We start from the raw sequence: 21575 nt of genomic DNA on the forward strand, positions 1-21575 counted from the left end.
CAACTCTTCCTTTAGTATATATGACCCCATCCTGCAGTGTATTTTTCTCATTTTGATTTGCCTTTTCTTTCCTCTTTGCTCTCCTCGTTCTTCTCCCTCTACTCCCACAATCCCTCTTTCTCCTCGACATGCTCTTTTTCTTATCTCCCTTTTCTCCTTTACATCCCTCACTGTACCTCCATTGTCCACCCCCCTCCCCTCCTCTTTCCAAGTCGCCTCCGTCCATCACCCTCCCTCCCCCTCTCCTCCTCTTACTCTGTCTATCCATCTGTGGGTCTCGGGTGGCGGCCTCATCGCAGATGGTAATGGGAGCACACCAGAACAAATTGATGCGTCGAGGCCATCGCTATTGCGAGTTGCTTCCCCATCTCCCATCTCTCCTTGTCTCCTCCCAGCATGTCAGCCTGACAAGCCTGCCAAGTGGAGGAACGAAGGGACGGAGAGAGCGGGAGAGATGGATGGTTGGATGGAGGAGAGGAGAAGAACAGGAGGAGGGAAGTGGAGGGCAGAAAATACAGAAGGGGGAGGGAGTTAGACAGAAAGTTAGAGGGCAGAAAAGGGACAGAGGAGGAAACGAGGGGGAAGAGGAGAACAAATGTTCTCTCTTCCCTCTGGTCCCTCATCTGTTTGGCTTTGTCAAAGCGTGTGTGTGTGTGTATGTGTGTTAGAGCACAAGCGTCTTTTCTAATGTCCATGTGAAAGTGATGGCTGTCTCATCTGCATACAGTGATTATACCATCACTAAGTTAATGTGGTAATTACTTATTGATGTTTTAGTGTACACAGCACATTGGAGACAAGCGGTGGCTACTTTGATTGCAGCTCTTACCCATCTAAAACAGACATTTCTGTACTGCATCGTGTCTAAAACAAATCATTTGCCACATTGAGTCTGCAGCCTAGCGTGCATCTGTTTGCAGACAGGAAAACATCAGCGAGCCTTAAAGACTTATAGACTTAATTAGTTTCGTTAAAATTAAACTATTGCATTCAACACTGAACAGGATTTTACTTCAATACATTGTGAGAGGTCCAGCCGACAGCTTCTAAAAGAGTCAGGGCCAAATATGTAGATGAATGCTCAGGGCAAATTCAGCAGTTCATTGGATATTCAAGTTGAAGGTTAAGTTTAGTGAGTACAAAGCCACAACTCCCCGTCCTCTGTGTTTGGCGTCATCAAATAGTTTTTTCTTTATTTTTCATACATTCTGTTTTTGTTAAAGCTACAGTAAGTAATTTTTATCTATTATTTGTTGGTTGAAATATGCTCCAAAGCATATCTTAATGTGGAGAGGTGTTGTCAAAGGCTTCTGTGACACAGGATAATTGAACAGCCAGGCAGCACTACAGAGATATTCCCTTGATGCCTACTGTATATAACATGCAGGACTCCATGTGCAAAACGCATCTGGTCAGCAGTCTTTTTCTCCTCACGTGTGCACACAACAAAATGCTTTTTATATTACTGTCAAATGTATTGTTGTCAGTGTGACTCTAGAAGTTCTTTCTCCTCTCTATTTGTCTGTGTGTCTTAGCCTCAGTGTGCGTGTTAAACCACAGTTTCCTTTACAGTTTCCTCAACACTCTGTATGTTCCCCTCTGCTTTCTGTCTCCTTCCAGCCTGCGACATGAACGTGCACAAGCAGTGTGTGGTCAATGTGCCAAGCCTGTGTGGGATGGACCACACAGAGCGCCGGGGTCGCCTCTTCCTCAAGATCGAGGTCAGCGGGGACAGGCTACACGTCACAGGTTGGTCCTAGTCTCAGTCATTGTGGCTGCATGTTGCACTCGAGGCTGCTGAAGTCTAAGATTGACAAGAGCAAGTGGTTCCCTGATGGGAGTGAATGAATGATTCATTTTCAAGCCATTGAAAGACATCTCTGGGTTTATTCATATTTGGAACTTTGGGCATCTTTGAGTATCTTAATTAATGAAGTATTCAGAAAAATGTGTTTATTTATACTGAGCCAGTTATTTCTCTAGACAGAGAGGGGACTTTTCTCTTTCAGCGCAGGTTTGAATTCTGTTGCCAATGTTTTTAGTTTGGATATTTGGAGTAAGTGTGTGGTTTTTTTTTAGCGGCGTATGGTCGGGGATGGGATTTTTTCACTTCACACGGATAATAATAATTCACAGTACCACACACTTGAAACTCACACAGAGAACCCTCTGTATGTAGCACTGTCCATGTCAGCATAAAAATTGAGTTGTGGCTGCCTCTGTAACCTGTGTGTCGCACGTGTGCGTATTTTCAACACCTCCAAATTATCCTGTCAGTCAAGAGCAGCACCTGGAGTGGGGAACTGTACAGTGTTAAAACCCTTTGGCAGGGAGAGAAATGACTGCTGGGTCACTTCCACAACCTCTCCTCCTCTTACACACACACATGCACACTCACACAGCAACATGGTGAGGCCGTGCTGGTTAGAGAATATGAATGCTGAGGCCAATAAAGTGTTTCTAACTCAGCGGGGATCGAACAGGAATAACCTCCAGCTATAGTACAGAAGGGATAAAGTTGACCTGTGTAATATTGCTTTCATAAAAATGTGTTTGTTTATAGTCTTCCAGATGAAAAGAAATAGGGAAGGAGAGAATGCTGTATTCACAGTAGTCTTACATCAGTGTTCGCTCTGCTTTTCACTTTATTAACTTGCCATCTGCTGTACACAACATCCAGTTATTTTGTCTGTTTGTCTCCTGAACAAGATGTGATCTACTGCACAAAACTGACAGTTACATGCTCTGTTCTATGTCCTTGTTTGCTTGTTTCTGTCTGTGAGTTTGGCTGCGCGTGTGATGTGATGACCACCCTCAGCAAGAATGAGCAAAATGAGGCAGAGTGTTAACAGTGGTGACAGCGGTGGTCTTGTTGACATGGTTACCTCAGTCTTTTCAGATTAGGCTAAATGGACACCGGTGAAACTCAACTGGATCACATTCATGGAGAGAGTGGGCGAGACGGCTGTTACCATGTTAAATTGATGTGCGTTCTCTCCCTCTTTCTCTCTCTCCCCCCTTGTGTTGTCCTTGATTTTCTGCGTACACACACCAAAACACCCACCCGTGTTCCAGTGTTTACGAAAGCGTTGGTGCCGCTTCACACTGTGTCAACTTCAAGGAACATTCGACTGTGTGCTCTGCAGCACCTGCTCTTGGCATATGTGGTGACTGATTAAAATACAAACTTAAGACTTCTGTGTCTCTTTCCTTCATTATATGGTGGTTCTATCTGTCATAATTGGAGCTGTGACCAGTGATTATTTTTATTATAAAATAACCTGTTGATTCTTTTTCATGCGATTTATCATTTAAATGAAAATGTCAAAAAACTGTGAAAAACACTCACAACAATTTTCCTTTTGACGTCATCAAATTGCCTGTTTTGTCTGACAAACAGATCAAAACTCCAAGATATTCAATCAACAATTATTTTTGCAAAAGAGAGAAAAAAAGCAAATTACTTTGCCTTTTCTGCTTGATAAACGCCATGAACAATTAATCAGTTTTCAAAATTCTTAATTATAATCTGTTAATAGACTAATCAACTTATTGTTCAGCACTAATCTTCATGTATTGCTTACTTACACAATAATTAATTTTAAAGAAGTGTTCAGTGATTTTTTTTTTTTTTGACAACACTACTTTGATATATTATCAACTTTTAAGTTGATATGGCTAACATGCTAACAAACAAAATGCTTATTTACACGTCTGGCACACAAGAATCAACATTAGCATTAATTTGGAGTTGCACCTGACAAATTAACTGCTTTGGTCTCCACCAACTGCTGAGGGAAATATCTAGCTCTTTAGCTGCTAAATGCTCCACTATGTTCACCAGCTAGTCGCTAACTTTGTCTGTCTGTTGATTGGTGCTGGGCGCATAAACGTAAAGTAGGTTTTTAGTGTTTCTTCAGAGCTATTTTGCTAAAACAGCTACGTGTTCAGACCGAAAACAATTAGATCAGAGCAGTGACAGTGAATGAAAACAGTAAAGCTGCGGGCCGTGAAGCCAAAAGAATTAGCTGAAAGATGCTAAAACACTATGTGGAGCTGAGGGTAAGAACTGCAGAGTAGGAGGATAATTATTTGTGGGTTTGTCAATACAAGCAGCGTCTTTCACATTACACACATATTTTTGAGCCATTGTTAATATAAAACCGTGCAGCTTCATAAAGGACAGAAAGTTGGCTATCCTATAAATTATTTATTTCTATCACTTCATTATTAATGTAAAAAATAAATATTTGAAATGTAAAGAAGGACAGTTCATTAAATTCCAAGGATCCAGATGAAGTGAAAAGGACAGAAAAAAAAAAAATGAAAGTGATGGACCAGCTGAGATAAAGCAGGGGCTTGTTGCTGCTGACTGAGAAAGAAAGAGAAAAGAAGATAAAGATCAATACTGAGAACAATACAGGAGGGAGAGACAGCAGATGAAGTGTATGTTCTGCAGTGTTTTGTTTGCGTTTTTGATTTTTTTTTTTCCTCTCTTTAATGGCAGTGGTCTGAACAGTGAAGCCCGAGCTTGTTCTCTATCTCCCCTCTGGCTCCCTCAGCCAAGTGGCGGGCCTTTGTGGTTCACCGCACCAATGTGAACTTGATTAAATCTTTCCAGCCAAGAAAACAGACACAACTCCCAGGCTCCCTCTGTAACCACCATCCTCTCCTCTTCTCCCACCCTTTTCCCTCTCTCTCTCTCTCTCTCTCCTCTCCATCCCTTCATCCGATATTGACATTTCCTGTTATCTTCTTCTACCTGTTCCTTCGAGACCGCAGCATGTCTTCCCCCGTCTCTTCATCTATTTTCCCCCCACACCTGCTGAGCTCCCGTACATTCACTCATGTCCTGTTTTCTCCCTCCCCTTTCTTCCTCAATAAGACATCAGCATCTGTCCTTTTTCTCTCATCCTCTCTTTTTCAACCAGCTGAGACCGTTGCTCAGCTGAGTGTCCTCTCCCTTCTGGCTCTAATGTCTCTTCTTCACCTCCCAAATTCCCTCTACATCCTCTGTCTCTTTTGCTCTTTCTCTACCTCTACTTCATCCTTTCTTTCTTTTTTTTCTCCCCAATGATTACCCCCTTTACCCTTCTCTCACTCCTTTCCCTGATCGTCGTCTCTTCTAGCAAAAGTGACATAAATAACCTGCGGGCATGAGCAGACGTTTATTCTGGGGTTTTAAGAAAAGGCAAACATGCAAAGTCCCCCCATGACCTGCCTAATCACATACACACACACACACACACACACACACACATATAGGGCATCTGAGGATGAGGCCAAAGTGAGCACACAGCGGTTTACTCAGGGTGAGATTTCCTATTGCTGACATGCTCGCCTCAGGTTTAAAGCACAGTTGAGGAAGAGGAATACATTTTTTTCCTCCACTGACACAACTCATAGCACCATCGGGCCTAAAATAATATATAGATAAAGCTTTATTATCTGATATTCTGAGAGACTTTTAACAAATATGAGGATGACATTTATGTATCATCTGTATGTGTGTCTCTTATCTGATATATATTTTCATCACATCAGTAACACTATATTTTAACACCCCATGTAGCATTAATAAGCAGCACATAAACAATTCTAACGCACTAAAATGTGGTATAGACTGAATGATTGACGATATAAGTTTGAAAGTATTTATTAACTCAGTATCTCAGCTGTAGAGTTTGATTTTGTTTGCTGTATATTGTTTTGCTTTTGGCTGTTGACTTAACTGATATAATTCTCCTGTAAGTCTCAATGAATTTTTTATTTTAGGGGTGTGTGGGTGGAATTTTTAAAAAAAAATGCCAAAGCACCACTCATGTCTCAGCTAAAACCCAGCCTTTGTTGAGTTTCCCACTTCCTTGTAACGTCCACAACAAGAAGTAGAAGCCTTTAAGTTAAATGTGCTTCTCCTCCCTCTCCTTCCACTGAGTGTGTGACATCTGAGTTCAGATCCCTGACGCCACACGGCAGAGATCCATCCAGCTCCTGTTTGGCCTTGCAGCTTTCCCCACAGATTATCAGGCATTCATTGGTTGTACATGGCATTGTTATGCAACAACAGATTTGAATTTCAAAGCCTTTTCAGGGGAGATTACACTGTCGGTCTGCCGCGGCCCCGCATGCACCCTCCCTGGGATCTGAATGATATGTAATTTTTAGCTTTGGCATATTTTCATGTGTGGAGTTTGCATGTTCTCCCCATGTCTGCGTGGGTTCTCTCCGGGTACTCCATCTTCCTCCCACAGACCAAAAACATGCAGGTTAGGTTAATTGGAGACTCTAAATTGCCTGTAGGTGTGAATGTGAGTGTGAATGTGTTTCTGTCTCTATACTATATGTTAGCCTTATGATTGACTGGCGAATTGTCCAGGTGTACCCTGCTTCTCACCCATTGTCAGCTGAGATTGGCTCCAGCTCCCCTGCGAACCTCTAGAGGATAAGTGGTAAAGAGGATGGATGGATATTTTTATGAAACAGATATACGATTCAGATACAAAAGATAATGTCAGCATCTTGTGTGTGTGTGTGTGTGTTTCATCTGCGTTGTCTGTTTATGCTTCCAAAGAATATCCCATATTCCAAAGATATCATAGGAAGTGGTTAACAGTCAACAATGAATATCTGCAGGTTTTAGTTCAGACTTGCTGCTGGAGAGAAACTGTTTAAAACATAAATTGCCTTAATTTTTCTAGTGGAAATAAGTGCAGGTAATTATACTTTGCACTTTAGAGAACATGTCAGAGATATTAGACAATAAACAACCATTTTGAAAAAGGAAGACGTTGAACTTTGTCATTCACTGTCATTCTAGAGGACCTGGGCTCTAAAAGTGTCAGCTAATTGCCATAGCACTTTCTTCTTGTGTTTTGTTGGTACTTTTTGTAAAATCAGGACATTTCAGAGTCAGCCAGTGCGCGAGAGTTGCAGATGATGATGAGTTGCACGGTGATAGTTTTGCTTCCGTGATGATGATGCATGTGTGAAAAATCTGCGTAGAAGTCAAATTTAAGAAGTTTTTTTATCAAGAGTTAACAGATGCGTAATATGTGACTGCTTTTTCTGTCAGTATAATGTCTTGTTTTCCCCTAAACAAGTGATGAAGACAAAACATGCACAAGCAGGAAGGCGCGTACACACACACACACACACACACACACACACACAGACACACACACTCTAATCTTATTGGTAACTACCTCATAAGCAGCGAGGAGAGGGGAGGATACAGAAGGCAAGCAGCTCTTGTTGTATCTAAGCAACAACAGACAGCAGAGATGGTCCTTGATCACTGCTGATGATGATGTTTCATTGTGTGTGTGTGTGTGTGTGAGAGAGAGAGAGACTACACATGTGCACGAATACATGTGCGCATGTGTAACTTGCACACTTCTCTGGCGTACAGTACATGTAGAGTCTATCCTCGTCTGTTTCTACACGTGTTTGTCTGCGTGTGTTTTTGCCTAATTAGCGTGTTTACAGGCTTGTTGAAGGTGCTTTGGTGTCGTTTGGCGCCAGCGTTGCCATGGAAGTGACTGATGCCTGTAACGCTGCCGCAGCCAGCAGAGGGGAGGATTTAGATGAGAACGTGGGATGCTGAGATTTTCCTTTCTGCTTCTCATAGTTCATTATGTGTGTGTTTCTGTATGTGTGTGTGTGTGTGTGTGTAAAAGACAGGGAGGTGGGATTACTGTAGCTAAGAATTCGTATTGGATAAGGAGTGAACTGTATTGGATGAGGTTGAACCAACACATTCATGAACAAGGTAGAAGCTTCTGACTCTGGCTTCTGTCATATACACAACTCTGAATGAGAGACCTACGCTGCCCTCTACTGCATGAAACTGAAAGAGCATTAAAAAAATCTGATAACAACAATTCTAACATTCCTCCGATATTCAAAGATTCACCTTGTTGTCCTTCAGATTTCTTAATTCATTCTCTATCTGTAATAAATCATGTGATATTATTTCATTCCTCCTTACTAATTTTTTAAAGGATTATTATTATTATTAGTCTTTTGTGTCATAATTTCATCACACAAGCACTTTTTTCACTTTTAAGCAACATCTTGTATTAATATTGTTTTCCATCTCTTCTCTCTGCACACAGTGAAGAAAGATAAAGATTTAGAGCTTACTTCTTCCCCTGAGAAGAAGATATTTGTTATTGTTTGTACTGTAGCTGTTAAAGTAACTCCCACAGACCTAAAAATAGATAAACCATTGCAGTGAACACAAAGCCTTAATATGGCTTTGGCAAAGTTTCTGATTCAAGATTTTTTCATAATTCATAATCCTTTTAAAAGCACAAATCTTATCGTCACACCAGTGACAAAGAGCAAGTAAATGTCAAAGTAAATCTGATCAAACCCTGCATAGACGGAGCTAAATGAGCTGCAGTGACTCTTCAGGACTTGACTTGCTTTGTATTCAACCCTGGAATATTTATGCCTCACAGTGAAAATACATTACCGCTGTTTTAATGAAGAATCTCAGCGATGAGGGTGTCCTTGTGTGAAAGTTCACACTGACTCTGAAACATTCAGTTTTACAGCTTTTCCTCCTGCGCTGTGGCTGATTACATTGAAATATGCAGAGTGGGGAGGTTGGAGCTGATAAAAACAGTTTTAGAGGATCAGTGTGATCCTGTTTCTACTCTCTCCGTCTGTTGCGGTCTGTTATTGTTCTGTTTTATGTCACACACTCTACTGTCATCTACTGTCAAACAGGGCTATTGTCTTGCAATCTATCTCATGATATTCTGTCTTTCTTGCTTACGGTGACAAACACTATTCATTTCTTTATTGTCTTTCTTCATTAATCGATGGATTGAGACTGTCCTGACATTTGTTTGTGTGTTCAGAGGATGTCGCTAAGTGGGGCAGTGTTGGAGTCGGCCCATTGGCCATTTACTGTAGATGTTGTCGCCATGGTGAAGGTGGCTTGCTAACGCCACCCCGTCCCCCCTACTCCTGTTGCTATGTAACAGCTCACTCTTTTTTTTCCCCCCTCCATTTGTCAGTTATCACACAGGGAAACGTCACACCTCCCTTATTTTATCTGCTCACCTATTGCCCTAATCATGTGCACAACTGACAGTAAGAGAATACACTATGGCAGTTTTATTCACTCCCTCCACTGAGGAAGGTGTCATTTTATCATCACCTGTCTTATTTACTTGTTTTACATTACTGGGGGTTATTTTTGGCTAATTGATTAAGCCCTATTTCTCTCTTTTTCTTGTTTTCCATGATTTTACATGTGCACATGCCCTAACACCCATCGGTGTTGTTATCCTGTTGGTGCTGTTTCACACTGTCAACTTCAAGTGAATTTTGACAGTATGCTTTGCTTCGCAGCACCTGTCATCAGCGTATGTGGTGCCTGATTTGATGAGCCATTAGCCAACCGTCCGTCTGTACTGATTTCGGTTATCGTACAGTCTGTGTTCCCTTCTGTCAACGTCTTACATAAAGAATTATGCAACAGTTTTGTATGTTTTACAAAAACATCATAAATTGCATATATTTAAATAAGGCCTACTGCTTAATGGGTGTTGTTTCACATTTTTCTATACTGTCACTGATACCGATACCAAAACAATACTTTTTTGATGCCTTACTTTTAGAAAATGTTTTTCTAAACCATTTTTATAATTAAACAAAAAAGATTCAAAACTTCTCAAATGTTAAATGTGCAACACTTTACTTTAAGTTCCCTCTGTTTATAAGCAGTATACAATTGTTAATAAATGGGTTGTAACACATTATAATGTAATTGTTATCACATATTTGTTTAATAAATAATAATTGTAACAAATGTTTATTATTGTACTTTTCAACAGCTATAACTCCTCTTGTGTTCAACCATAAATGGATGCTGGTGTATAAACAGATAATGAATGACAATCTAGTAAAACACAGTTGTAAGAATGTAAAATATGTCTTCATAGGAGAAGTTATAATTTAATATAATTTCCAAAATCAATAAATATCTGATTACAGTATCAGAAAGAATCTGAGGTTTGATACCCGGTTGTACTGCTGACCATTTGAAGCATATCTTGTAGTTAGTACTATTTTTCTTAGGCATGCTTTGGTTTCATTTCATGCCAGTTTGTTGCCAAGACTCAAAATGAACTTGAGACCTGTAATCCACTTCATAGGAGTCCACATATATAATACAAATTTAACTTTGTTAGAGACTGCAGTTCAGTTCATTTCTGTTTGTTGTCCGGCCTTGAGGTTGCTTTCTGTGACTCAACAACAACAAAACAATCATCCCCTCTTCCATCCATCTATTCATCGCTCCATCTACACTCCATCTCTGCTTTTTTAATGCCTGAGTCAGTGTGGAGTCATGAAGTCTCTAAATTTAGCTCAGGGCCCAAACACACACATATGTTTACAATGTCTCCCTGTCTCCTTTCCGTCTTCTAGTGGGTGAAGCCAGAAACCTGATCCCCATGGATCCGAATGGTTTATCAGACCCGTATGTCAAACTTAAGCTTATCCCAGACCCAAAGAATGAGACTAAACAGAAGACCAGGACCATCCGTTCATCTCTCAACCCCTGCTGGAACGAGTCCTTCACCTTGTGAGTCCCCAAGTCCGTGTGTAATGTTGTATATGTTTAATTAATAGAAGAATGATCATTTCTGGCTTTTTTCTTAGTGATTTTCAACTGTCCAAAGTTCTCAACAATCAAATAGAACAAAACAGATCTTTGGACAGCATTTGATTCTTGCAGTCTGTGTCGTCAGATACCGTTACTTCTCCTCTGTGTGTGTTATGTGTGTGCACTCAGTAAGCTGAAAGCCGCCGACAAGGACCGCCGTCTCTCCATTGAGGTGTGGGACTGGGACCGAACCACCCGGAACGACTTCATGGGCTCCATGTCGTTCGGAGTGTCCGAGCTGATCAAAGCTCCCACCTGTGGCTGGTCAGTCATCTCTGAGTCCCATTTACCTGCAATTCTATTCACTGCAACAATTAAGACAGTGGACATTTAAACAGTATCCTAACATTACATCAAAGGTCTTTGATGCATTGTGTATAGTAGAGTCACTATCATAAATGCAGCAGTAATCACAAGTATTTAAAAAAAAAAAACACTGGCAAAACAAATTTATTTTATAGTGAATGGCATGAAATAAATATGTTAAATAGTTGCACTGCTTCAGTTTTTTTAACTATATAATCTCTCATATACAGTAGTGCATCAGTTTGTTAACTTGAAACTATTCTGGCCACCATCATTGCTTCTATTACCGTCACTGCAAAACAGCAGCCCAGTGTGTGTAAAACAGACATAAAGACTGCTGGCTTAAGCCGTCTCCGTCCACTGTGACAAACAGCTTTGGTTGGCGCCATTTCCCTCTCTATGTCCTTGTCTTCCTGCTTTGTGTCACACTGATAAACATACATTCATAGATAGGTCAAAGTCACTTTTCCACAGCCATGTTAGCATACCTGCCGCCGCCTAGCCTAAACCGAGTCTGATCGACTGCCACTGTGAGTACAATGAGACGCTTCTGGAAATACCTGTGTGTAAAGACGTTTGGACCAGCTTCTCGGAAACAGTGTGTCTGCATATGTGTGTGTGTGTGCCTGCGTATTGTACTGTACATTCAAGGTCATTAGACAAGAGGCGAGAGGATGTGTACATTAGAGAGGAAGTAGAGTCAAATTGGCACTGCTGACAGAGAGCAGACCTGCAAACACTACTATGACTGAAGTGGTGATGGATGCAGAGATTTACAGCTGTGTGGGTGGACAGAGGGGCAGATACATGGATGATGGATTAATAGTAAATTGGTAAAGAGCTTGATAAATGAAAATGTTACAGAAAGTAAATCACAAAACAGATTTTCTTTTGTTTTTCTCTCTCAGGTATAAGTTGCTGAACCAGGAGGAGGGGGAATACTACAACGTGCCCATCCCCGAGGAGGACGATGTCGACCTGGAGCTCCGACAAAAGTTTGAGGTGAGGACGGGGAGGCAGGTTGAGAAAGGTTATCAGTTTGTAACATTCAGTGAAAGCATAAGTCAGTTTTGTTTGTCACAACATGTCTGTTGTGCATAAACACACACACACACACACACACACACACACACACACACACACATTCACAGAGTCACTTTTAACAAAAATATGTGCCTCTCCTCTTGTCACCATGGTAACCGCGCCCTGTTTCCACTTGTGCTTTTCACCCTGTGTGCCAGAGAGGGAGAGGAGATCACTTTCTCCTGGCAGTAGAGAGAATGCTCATGCTGTTAGAGGAAAATTTCACTTGCAGTACACACGTGTGCAAGTGAGCAAAAAGCATAACATGGACAGCACAAATAATACAGAGACAACAAACAACAAAGGAAGCAAGTGTCCAAGAGTCCTACGTCAGGAGTACAGCTGCAGATAAAAACCTCTAATACTCACCTCTGTCAATCGAAACAGCTATAGTATGAACATTGAATAATTATGCAATGGCAAAAAATTTAAAAAATAAAAGAAAGTCCTAATCCTATCCAATCCTAACCTAGTAAAAGCAGTTATTTGGAAGTCTTAATGAAGGTGAGTATTGAAGGTTATTGCTTAAATAATCAATTAAAATTGTCTTTTTCATTCATCCAGAGTTGCTGTATTTCTGGTTTTGTTTACAGTGGGGATTGACTTACTGTAGCAAACACATCTGAGAAGTCATACAGAAGGAGAAATCATGTCTAAATGAAGCCCGTGAGGGGTTTTGTTGCTCTCAAAAGAACAACTTTAGGCTCTTCTTTGACCTCATTGGACTTGTTTCCAGTGTTTGTTTCTGCAGTTGCTACTATGGCAGTGAGAGTTTACCCGTAGGTAGACCAAAGGTTACAATATGACTATAGATGTTTTTGTTATCTAATTGAAAGTAGATTTCTATGAAACCATACAAACACCAAGAACCATTATCTACTGTTTTAGAAGTTCCAATATCCAGCTTTCTAATACGTTATCGGAACAGTTTGTGTTATTTGTCCCTCAGTATTATTCTAGTTCTCTCCCCCATTCATGCCTCTCGGAGAATACCGGTGTTTTTGCCGGGTTTTTTCACCTTACTAAAAATGATTTATACCTTATATCTGATTTCTGAAACAGGCTGTAATGTCTGAGATGTATTACTTTTCTGCCTTCCTGTCAGCCGCTCATTCATTTCATGTCAAAGTGCAGAGGAAATCACAAGGAATTGAATATCACAGGGAAAATGATAGGGAACATAGTTGTAAGTGCATATTGATTTGAAAAATGTGCAAAAAATAATGTAACTTTGACTAGAATAAAGGCAAACATGATGTTTATTGTGATAAATTTCCTCCCCAGAAAATTCTGAGCCACTTCAAGCTGATTTGTGTGTGAGAAAATGAATGAAAACAAAAACAGACCTTTTTTTTCATTGAAAATGGTTGGCTGGATTTGTAGTAAATGACATAAGCATACAAAAACACTGGTATGGTCCTTTTTAATCAAGTCTAAGGAAACATTAATTGTGACTAACTCTCGCTCTCTAGTGGTTGGCTGGTTTACTACAGATCACAGATAGGGACCTAATGTGTCCCTGTGACACATTACAACATCTACACTTTAAATAAAACTTCCACATTATTAAAACGCAGGCAGAAGGTGGCTGTTATATTGAGCAGTGCAATGTAAACAAGTGCATACAAGTATGAAATCAAGTAAAGAAAAGGAGATGGAAGAGGTTTATTAAAGTCCTATGTGCATGCAGGTGTTTTAATACTGAGTGTACAGCAGCCCTCAAAACACCAAGTCTTATTGTTTTTAATTTCCAGCTTCTCTCCATACAACGCTGACCTTGACTTTCCTCCGAGGCTAGCGTCTTCACACAACTGTGCAGTTGCCGTGGAAACTAGAGCGAGATGCAGAGATGCAGCCAGATGTGACAGAACAGGATTTATTCATGTTTCCCAGTCATGCCTTTGATTGTTTGTATGTAGATGATTAATACAGATCAAGTTAATGATTTGTCAAGTCTCTGTCCACATGTGTATTTTGTCACTTTTTCTTCCAGCAAGACACACATGCATAAATCAACTAACCTTTTACCACACTAATAAGTGAGTTTCTTCTCTCCTCTAGGCCTGCCAGTTAAATATCCACTATCTCAAGGTAGTTCTTCTGCCTGCTCCGTCTCTGTTTCTCTCGCTCCCAGCTTGCACTTGCACTTACTTTATTTACTTACCAGGATTGTTTGTGGATCTCTGCTGGGCTTCCACAAATTAATCTGATTTACTAACAAAGGCTCTCAACATCATATGGCTGAACCAGCCCAATTTACTGACTGTTATACACACACTACATGAATGTACTTTTCTTTCTCTAACTCCTCTCACAAATGTATATGTTAACCGTTTCACTCTGTCTCATTCTTTTTTAATCACATCTTAATCACACACACAAGTACAGGGACTACATATGCTTTTATCATCAAGGAACACAACAAATTATACACTATGCAGCACCTGCAGCATATGCTGCAAAGGTCAGTAAAAGTAGTAAAGTAAATTCTGACATTTGCAGCATTTGAATCTGTTAGATTGCTTTAAGGCACAAACAGGAAAGCAGTTGGTGTTCTTTAAGAACAAGCAGACACAACTGCAACATCCTCTTTTAAACTGAAGCCTCAAAATCATTAGAAGAATCATTCAAATTAAAAACATAAAGGCAACTAACAATCATGGTTTCCTCTCTTTACAGTCAAGGTTTCAGTCTTATTATGAATATAAAATGTAATAAAAGTGCTGCATATATCAGCTTTAACATATGTACTCCCTATCTTGTACACAAACATTAGACAGCATTATTGTTAGTAAATTTGTGAATCCCTATGAGTGGACCTCTATCGGTGTGCTGTCATTGGCCAAGAGAGCTTCACACCTGCTCCTCATTGACTGACAGTGTGGTCCACAGCCCGCCCTCTACTAGTCTGCCATTGGTGTGGACTATAGAAGGCTGTTAGGGCATGAAGCATGGATGGACACTCACTAATAATGCACAATAACTGTATGAGTGAATGAACACGCAAGGTCTTGAGTGTGCTTGGTGTGCATGCCAAATCTCTCCACACAGTGGCAGTGTTATATTTATTATAAGGCTGGTGTGTGGCTGTGCTGTGTGTGTTCCAATACAACTTTGTGTGGCCACTCTAGACAAAAAAACACTCCAACCTCTGTTTCTTTTGAAACAGGTAGATGTGGTATTGTGAACTGTTTGTATGATGTGAAGTTGTCTCAGTTTTATAAAAGCAGTTGGTCCAATGTTAGAAATGTAAAAAAATATGTAAATGCATTTTGAAAATTGCCACGAGGTGTCTCTCCAAGGTAAGGATAGATGTAGAGCTGTTGTATTTATTTATCGGGACAGTGTACAGTTTTTAACATAAATGATGCACTGCACCAGAGTTAGCTCAAAGCTAATTTTCATCTGCAGTCCCCCACAATCAAAACATACAACAGCACAACAACAAACAGTGCAAAGCAAAAAACACACAGAAACACATTATGCAAAATACAAAGCTACACACAATAGCACATCACATACACCCACAATGTCAACTAGATGTTTTGTAGATGAACAACATCCTCAGAGACAGGCAACAAAGGATCACACAGGATCTACACATTATTAAAACATTGTATGCCAACAAAATATCACCACAATGATAAAGAAACAGCATTTATGTAATGACATGAATATATATAATGTACAACTGAGCTGTAAATTGATGTTCTGTAATACATATCAGACATGTGTGTGTTCACTTTCACAAAGTAGTTACCCACAAATGGATGTCAACACATCCCTTAATATGAAGTAATGTGGGCATGAATTATTAGCTGTAAAAACAAAAAGACAAAGAAAAACAAAGATTGAGAATAGCCTGGAAAAAAGTAAACATAATTTTGAAATAAAACATTTTCTTTCTTATCCCTTCAATGAAGCTTTTTCACTGCAGACATTTTGACTTGTAATACTGTAGTAAGAAAAGCACAGGGTGATACCAGTAGGCAATTTGAGAGGGGATGAGGGGGAAAACCATCCCCCTTGTTAGCAAAATGAGCAAAATGCATCCCCCTTGTTAACTTGCCATCCCCCCTCTCCATCCCCTAGTAGCAGAGAGAGTGCAGGGGCAGAGGGGTTGTTTAGTTCAATATGTTAGTCTAGTCTGCCTGACTCATTGATCCTTTATCTGATTGAGATTTGTGCAAGTTAGAATCTATTACCCCGACCATGGCTCTGAAATATCAGTAGCCTAACTGTGCTGTGTATTGATAAATCCATGGAGCTGTCTGTGGTGCTGAAGTAGCAGATGGATTTGTAATTGCACCTTTTCTTTCTGTCCTGCCCTTCTGTCAGTTTTGTCTTGGATCTATACTCTCTAAACTATAAACTATAAATACTCAAGTCTATACTATATTGTAGGCTATATACTCTACAGAGTAATGTCACCTTCATGATCAAAGCAGCAACATGTAGTCACAGAAGAGAGAGAGAATCATAGACACACTGCTGCCTGTAGTGTTCCTATAATATTTCTATGATCATTCAGTAGCGTCTGTGCCGCTGAAAATACACCCCAGACCAAGCCACCTCTGTAATAACATGTTTTAGGGGAGACATGACTACAAATATAGGTTTTACTGTAAATGTTTGGTGTAACCTGGGAGTGGATCAGGTAATGTGACTGAGGAAATTAACCTGCACTGACTGCACCACGCTCAGCTGCTACAGTTACATAGTTTGAGGTAAACTAAAAAATTACGATGTGTTTTGAAAAATAAGCATTATTAAAACGCTTTATGTCCACATCCAGTAGAAGAATAGGCCTACACAAAATATGTATTTAGCCTAATAGCAGTTCTGTTAAATCAAAAGTATAATTGCTATTATAATATCAAGAATTAGGCTATATAATAATCCTGCCCCTGTTAAAAATGAACAAATCACCTACTGAGTGTTACTAATAAGATTAACGATGGCTCTGCTCTATTCAGTGTAACAGTGAGCCAGCATGCACAATAGCAGGACCCTGAAACAGCAGCTAAGCAGCTAAATGGAATTAGCCGTCATTCATTTTATCATTTACACCTGTGCTTTTGCTACTGTGACATGTCAAAATGTCATCTGTGAAAAGGACCTATTTACTTTACTTGGGAACTCTCAGATTTATTTTGGGACCACTGGTTTATGCCATTAACCATGGCCTTCACTAGCCACAATAACCTATTAATTACTGACATGTATTATTTCATATTTGTATCCCCATGACTGAGATGACAACATGCAAATCTGTTTACTAATGCTAAAATAAAATAAAAGTGTTGTTAAAAGGTTAAGGCACCAGAATTTTCTCTCGTCACTTTGCCATCTTGTTGTGTTACTCAATTCTTGTGGCTAGTTTTCATTCTCTACTGAGACATAATTACAACTGCTGTCAGGTGAAATTAATTAACAGCAATTAATCACTTAACTTGGCAGCATACCAAAAGAAGCCAGCAGTACTCTGGGTTTATGGACCCAACTGAGAACCATGTGAACGCCTCCTTTTCTCTCTTACTACAAATGACACAGTCAGTGTTTACATAAGTCTGCTCTTGATTGAACTAACCAGGTGTACATGTAGGGCTGCTTAACCGGAGTCAAATAAATATGTGACAGTTATTATGTTGAGTGTAATGCCACATTGAGTCAAGAGTAGAGAAACGGTTGGCCTGGCAACAGCTCTTGATGCCCCACCAGTTGCCTGTTTTCTCTGCACTATCTGACGGAAACAGACAACGGCTGTGACGGGAGCTAGCAGGGTCCTAATTGCCCTTTTTGTTCAAAGACACTTGGCAGGCCAGTCATTATAACAACAGGGAACCTTGCAATGCTGGCAACCCCCCACTGACTGCCCACCTCGCAATTTCCCAAAATGCACCAGTAGAGAGATCCTGCTGAATATCTGTGTGGATATTTGAATATAAAAAAGAAACTAACTGGCATGTCAGTGGCAAAAAATAGATCACTGTGTTTTCTCATAGAAATTTGCTTTGACTAGGACTCGGGTGAATATGCAGCTGACCAGTTTTCAGTGACAGTGAGGGATGTTAATGTGTCTGTTATGGCACCTTGAAGCGAAAGATCATGTAATAACTGTTAACCAATTAGAGAACTTATCAAAATGTGTCAGAATGTGATGGCCAGTTTACCAAAATAGCCTGAAAAGCAGTGTGATCCAGAAGATACTTTATTTACTTAATATTGTAGTTTTGAGGTATTTAACAGTTAATTTTAAGTACATTTTACAGAGAGGGTGGTGCAATTTGGTACAAATTATAAGAAAAAACAAAAAATGGTGTTAAGTTGGTTTAGTTGGTTCATACTACATGTTAATTTGCATAAATTCTTAATAAATTAGACTCTTGGCAATTCTTTAATTGATGAAGTAACAATCACCTCTTGATGTAAATTGACTTTGTAGTATCTATGGATTTTTTTCATTGACATGTTTTGCATTTTCAACCCATCATCTAGTAGCTTTTACATTATCAGTTGTTACGTTTGTGAGTTTTTATTACATAAAATCCAATTTACCAAAAAACTTGGAAAACAAATACTAATAGCTGTTTAATTTGTGAGAAAACATGAGGCAACAAGTGATTTAATCCCCCTTCTTCACAAAGTCCTGCAGAAGAAGGAAGTTCATGTGAAGCTTTACTTATGCGTATGTTGGTAACAATACACCCAGACAGTAGAGGCACAAAACAGAATCTTGTTAATACCCTGATATAGTATCTGAGGTTTTATTCATGTTTGAATTATTAAGAAATCCTCTCTACTGAACCACAGTATTTGTAAAGGCTGATCTAAAAACTGTGCACATACTGTACAGCATCATCTTTGTAGACATTTTATAATCTGGAGTAAACTCTGTGTGTAATGCTGTTTGTGTGTACATGTGTGTTGTACGCCACAGAAAGCCAAGCTGGGCCACGGTAAGAAAGTGATCACGCCATCAGACCACCGGCGGTTCAGCCTGCCTTCAGGTAACATGGACCGGGTCCGACTCAGCGACTTTAACTTCCTGGCCCTGCTGGGGAAAGGCAGCTTTGGCAAGGTGAGAGCCACGACCACAGAAGTAACATCCTATAAAAGGACGTCCCTGAATGCCTGAATGTGGTGTCACATCAACATTTAATATTCAGAATCTCTTTGATACATTGTGACCTTTGACCTGTGGTGTCTGTAGGTAATGTTGGCAGAGATGAAGTCAACAGAGGAGCTGTATGCCATCAAGATCCTAAAGAAAGATGTCGTAATCCAGGATGATGATGTTGAATGTACGATGGTGGAGAAGAGAGTTTTGGCCCAGAGAGACAAACCGCCTTTCCTCACACAGCTGCACTCCTGCTTCCAGACTGTGGTGCGTAAAAACTTCCGCCATACTTCCATAAACACATGCAAAAAAAGAAAAATGACATTATTTTAAAATTTCACGCTTAGGGAAAAGTTGCTTTACAAAAACAAACTTTGCATATATCAGGTCAAGAACAGAAAAAAAAGATTTAAAACAAAAACAAGGTAAGTTCACTGCCATGTCCTGGAATAAACACCGATCTGAGGTTACAGACACACCGCACTTCTCATATAGTAGTGACTCATGGTTATACATAGACAACATGCATCTACCAAATATACTCATATCCATACATATATACCCAAACACATGTACTGTATACATGCATACACCTGCCCATACATACTTGTGCATACGCATGTATATGTTTACACATACACTACATATATAAATATACTAATATATTTGTATACACCTATACATGCATTCAAATCTAATACACGTGTATGTGTTGCATTGAAGATTGCGTTGTTGAGGTGTCAATCTCTACTTCAGTTATTATTAAGACAATAGTAACCTGCTTCAGGGCTTCTATCAGGATAATAGAAACAGATCAGTAGTGGTGCTTGTGTTCTTTTAATCAGGGCAGGTAGTGCTCCCAAGTTTTGTAAGAAGGGGTATAAATGGAATTAGACATTTTTTCTAAACTTAGTAATGTTTCAATAGTTTGTAGCCATGATTTCTCATTTGTATCATTAATAATCTTCCAGTTAGTGACTATAACTCTTTTTGCACTCATAAATCCAACGGACACAATCTTTTTCTTGAACTTTTATTATCCATATAATTCAAACTGCATTCAAACTTAATAATTGTTGATAGAATAAATGCAACGTTCTTCCAAAATTCTTGCAGTTTTGGGGTATTTCCATATCATGTGAAAAAATAGGCCTTTCTCCTTATTACAGTGCCAACACATTTCATTGTTATACAATTTCATAACTTTGAGTTTTCTCGGAGTATATGTGCTGTTGATAAACTTAAAATTTATTGTTTTGTTTCATGCTGAGTTTAATATTTGATGTGTTTTCTGTCAGATTGATGTCCATGTATCAGGATCTATGTTCTGTTCTAGATCTAGATCTTTCTCCCAGATCTCCTCCAATGAGATGTTGACAGTGTTCTTTAAACTGTTTATAATCTTGTAAATTTTGGTCTCTATATGCGTTTTCCTTTTCATTATTGTTGTTAACTTATTTTTACTTCTAGTTATTTCCAGGAGTTTTATACATTCTGCAAGAAATTGTGCAGATATAGCCAGAAGTCTGTACTCGTCAGATCTAAGGACATCATCTGTAATGAGGTGCATCAGTGAGGAAATCCCTTTTCTTTCCCGTTCTTCATTTTCTAATGATTTGCCTCTCACCACTAAAGTGAAAGAAAAATCACAATACTTTATTTAAAGGGTGTCATTGTGCCCCCTGCATCATTCTTTCATCAGGCGTCTATTCAACCCCAGGCATTTGAAACCAGCATGTCTACCATTACATCTGTATTTGCTGCTTGCATTTATTCGCACTCTTTTGCCGGCGCCCCTGCAGGGAAAATTGATACTTGACTGAGACCACCGTTGAATACGAAGTCGCCAGTATGACGTCAACTCTGTGCGTAGACAGGGTGACTCAAGGAGTCTTAAATAAAGACTACATTTACTGATCAAAGCTTCCTGACTTATGTTAGGAATATATGAACTGACACAGCCACCGCGCTGAAAGAATAGATCATTTTAGGCATTTTAAGATATACAGTGGTAGACTATTGAATATTATATATGCATTTTTTTATATGCTTTTTATTTTTCTAAAGATTCAATGTAATGCAGTGCTCTTATTGTCATTTGCACATACTGTACTGCTCTTTGGACAAAACTCTCTTATACTAACTCTCTCTTATAGGATCGGCTGTACTTTGTGATGGAGTATATAAATGGAGGAGACCTTATGTATCATATCCAGCGAATGGGCAAGTTCAAGGAGCCACAGGCAGTGTAAGGCCACATGTTGAGGTTGTAACTTAGCAAACTGTATTACACTGACTTCTAAATCTTCAAATTCTGTAATGCTTCATCTTACCATGGTCTCTTTCACATATACACAGGATCTGATGTCATTATGCTATTTAGGG

The 21575-nt window shown here is 39.5% G+C and overlaps 1 protein-coding gene across 3 annotated transcripts in view; it reads left to right on the forward strand.

Annotated features, from left to right (window-relative positions):
* prkcab (protein kinase C, alpha, b) overlaps positions 1 to 21575 on the forward strand; it is a 101596-nt gene that overhangs the window by 67112 nt on the left and 12909 nt on the right. For all 3 annotated transcript variants that reach the window (XM_042392476.1, XM_042392478.1, XM_042392477.1), the window contains 7 exons: positions 1621 to 1749; positions 10444 to 10600; positions 10811 to 10945; positions 11896 to 11989; positions 19011 to 19151; positions 19284 to 19457; positions 21347 to 21438. In XM_042392476.1, coding sequence (XP_042248410.1) covers positions 1621 to 1749; positions 10444 to 10600; positions 10811 to 10945; positions 11896 to 11989; positions 19011 to 19151; positions 19284 to 19457; positions 21347 to 21438 — 922 coding nt within the window. The remainder of the gene's footprint in view (positions 1 to 1620; positions 1750 to 10443; positions 10601 to 10810; positions 10946 to 11895; positions 11990 to 19010; positions 19152 to 19283; positions 19458 to 21346; positions 21439 to 21575) is intronic.

Source organism: Thunnus maccoyii, chromosome 18 (genome assembly GCF_910596095.1).
Source record: "Thunnus maccoyii chromosome 18, fThuMac1.1, whole genome shotgun sequence".
In the NCBI taxonomy this organism is placed as follows: domain Eukaryota; kingdom Metazoa; phylum Chordata; class Actinopteri; order Scombriformes; family Scombridae; genus Thunnus; species Thunnus maccoyii.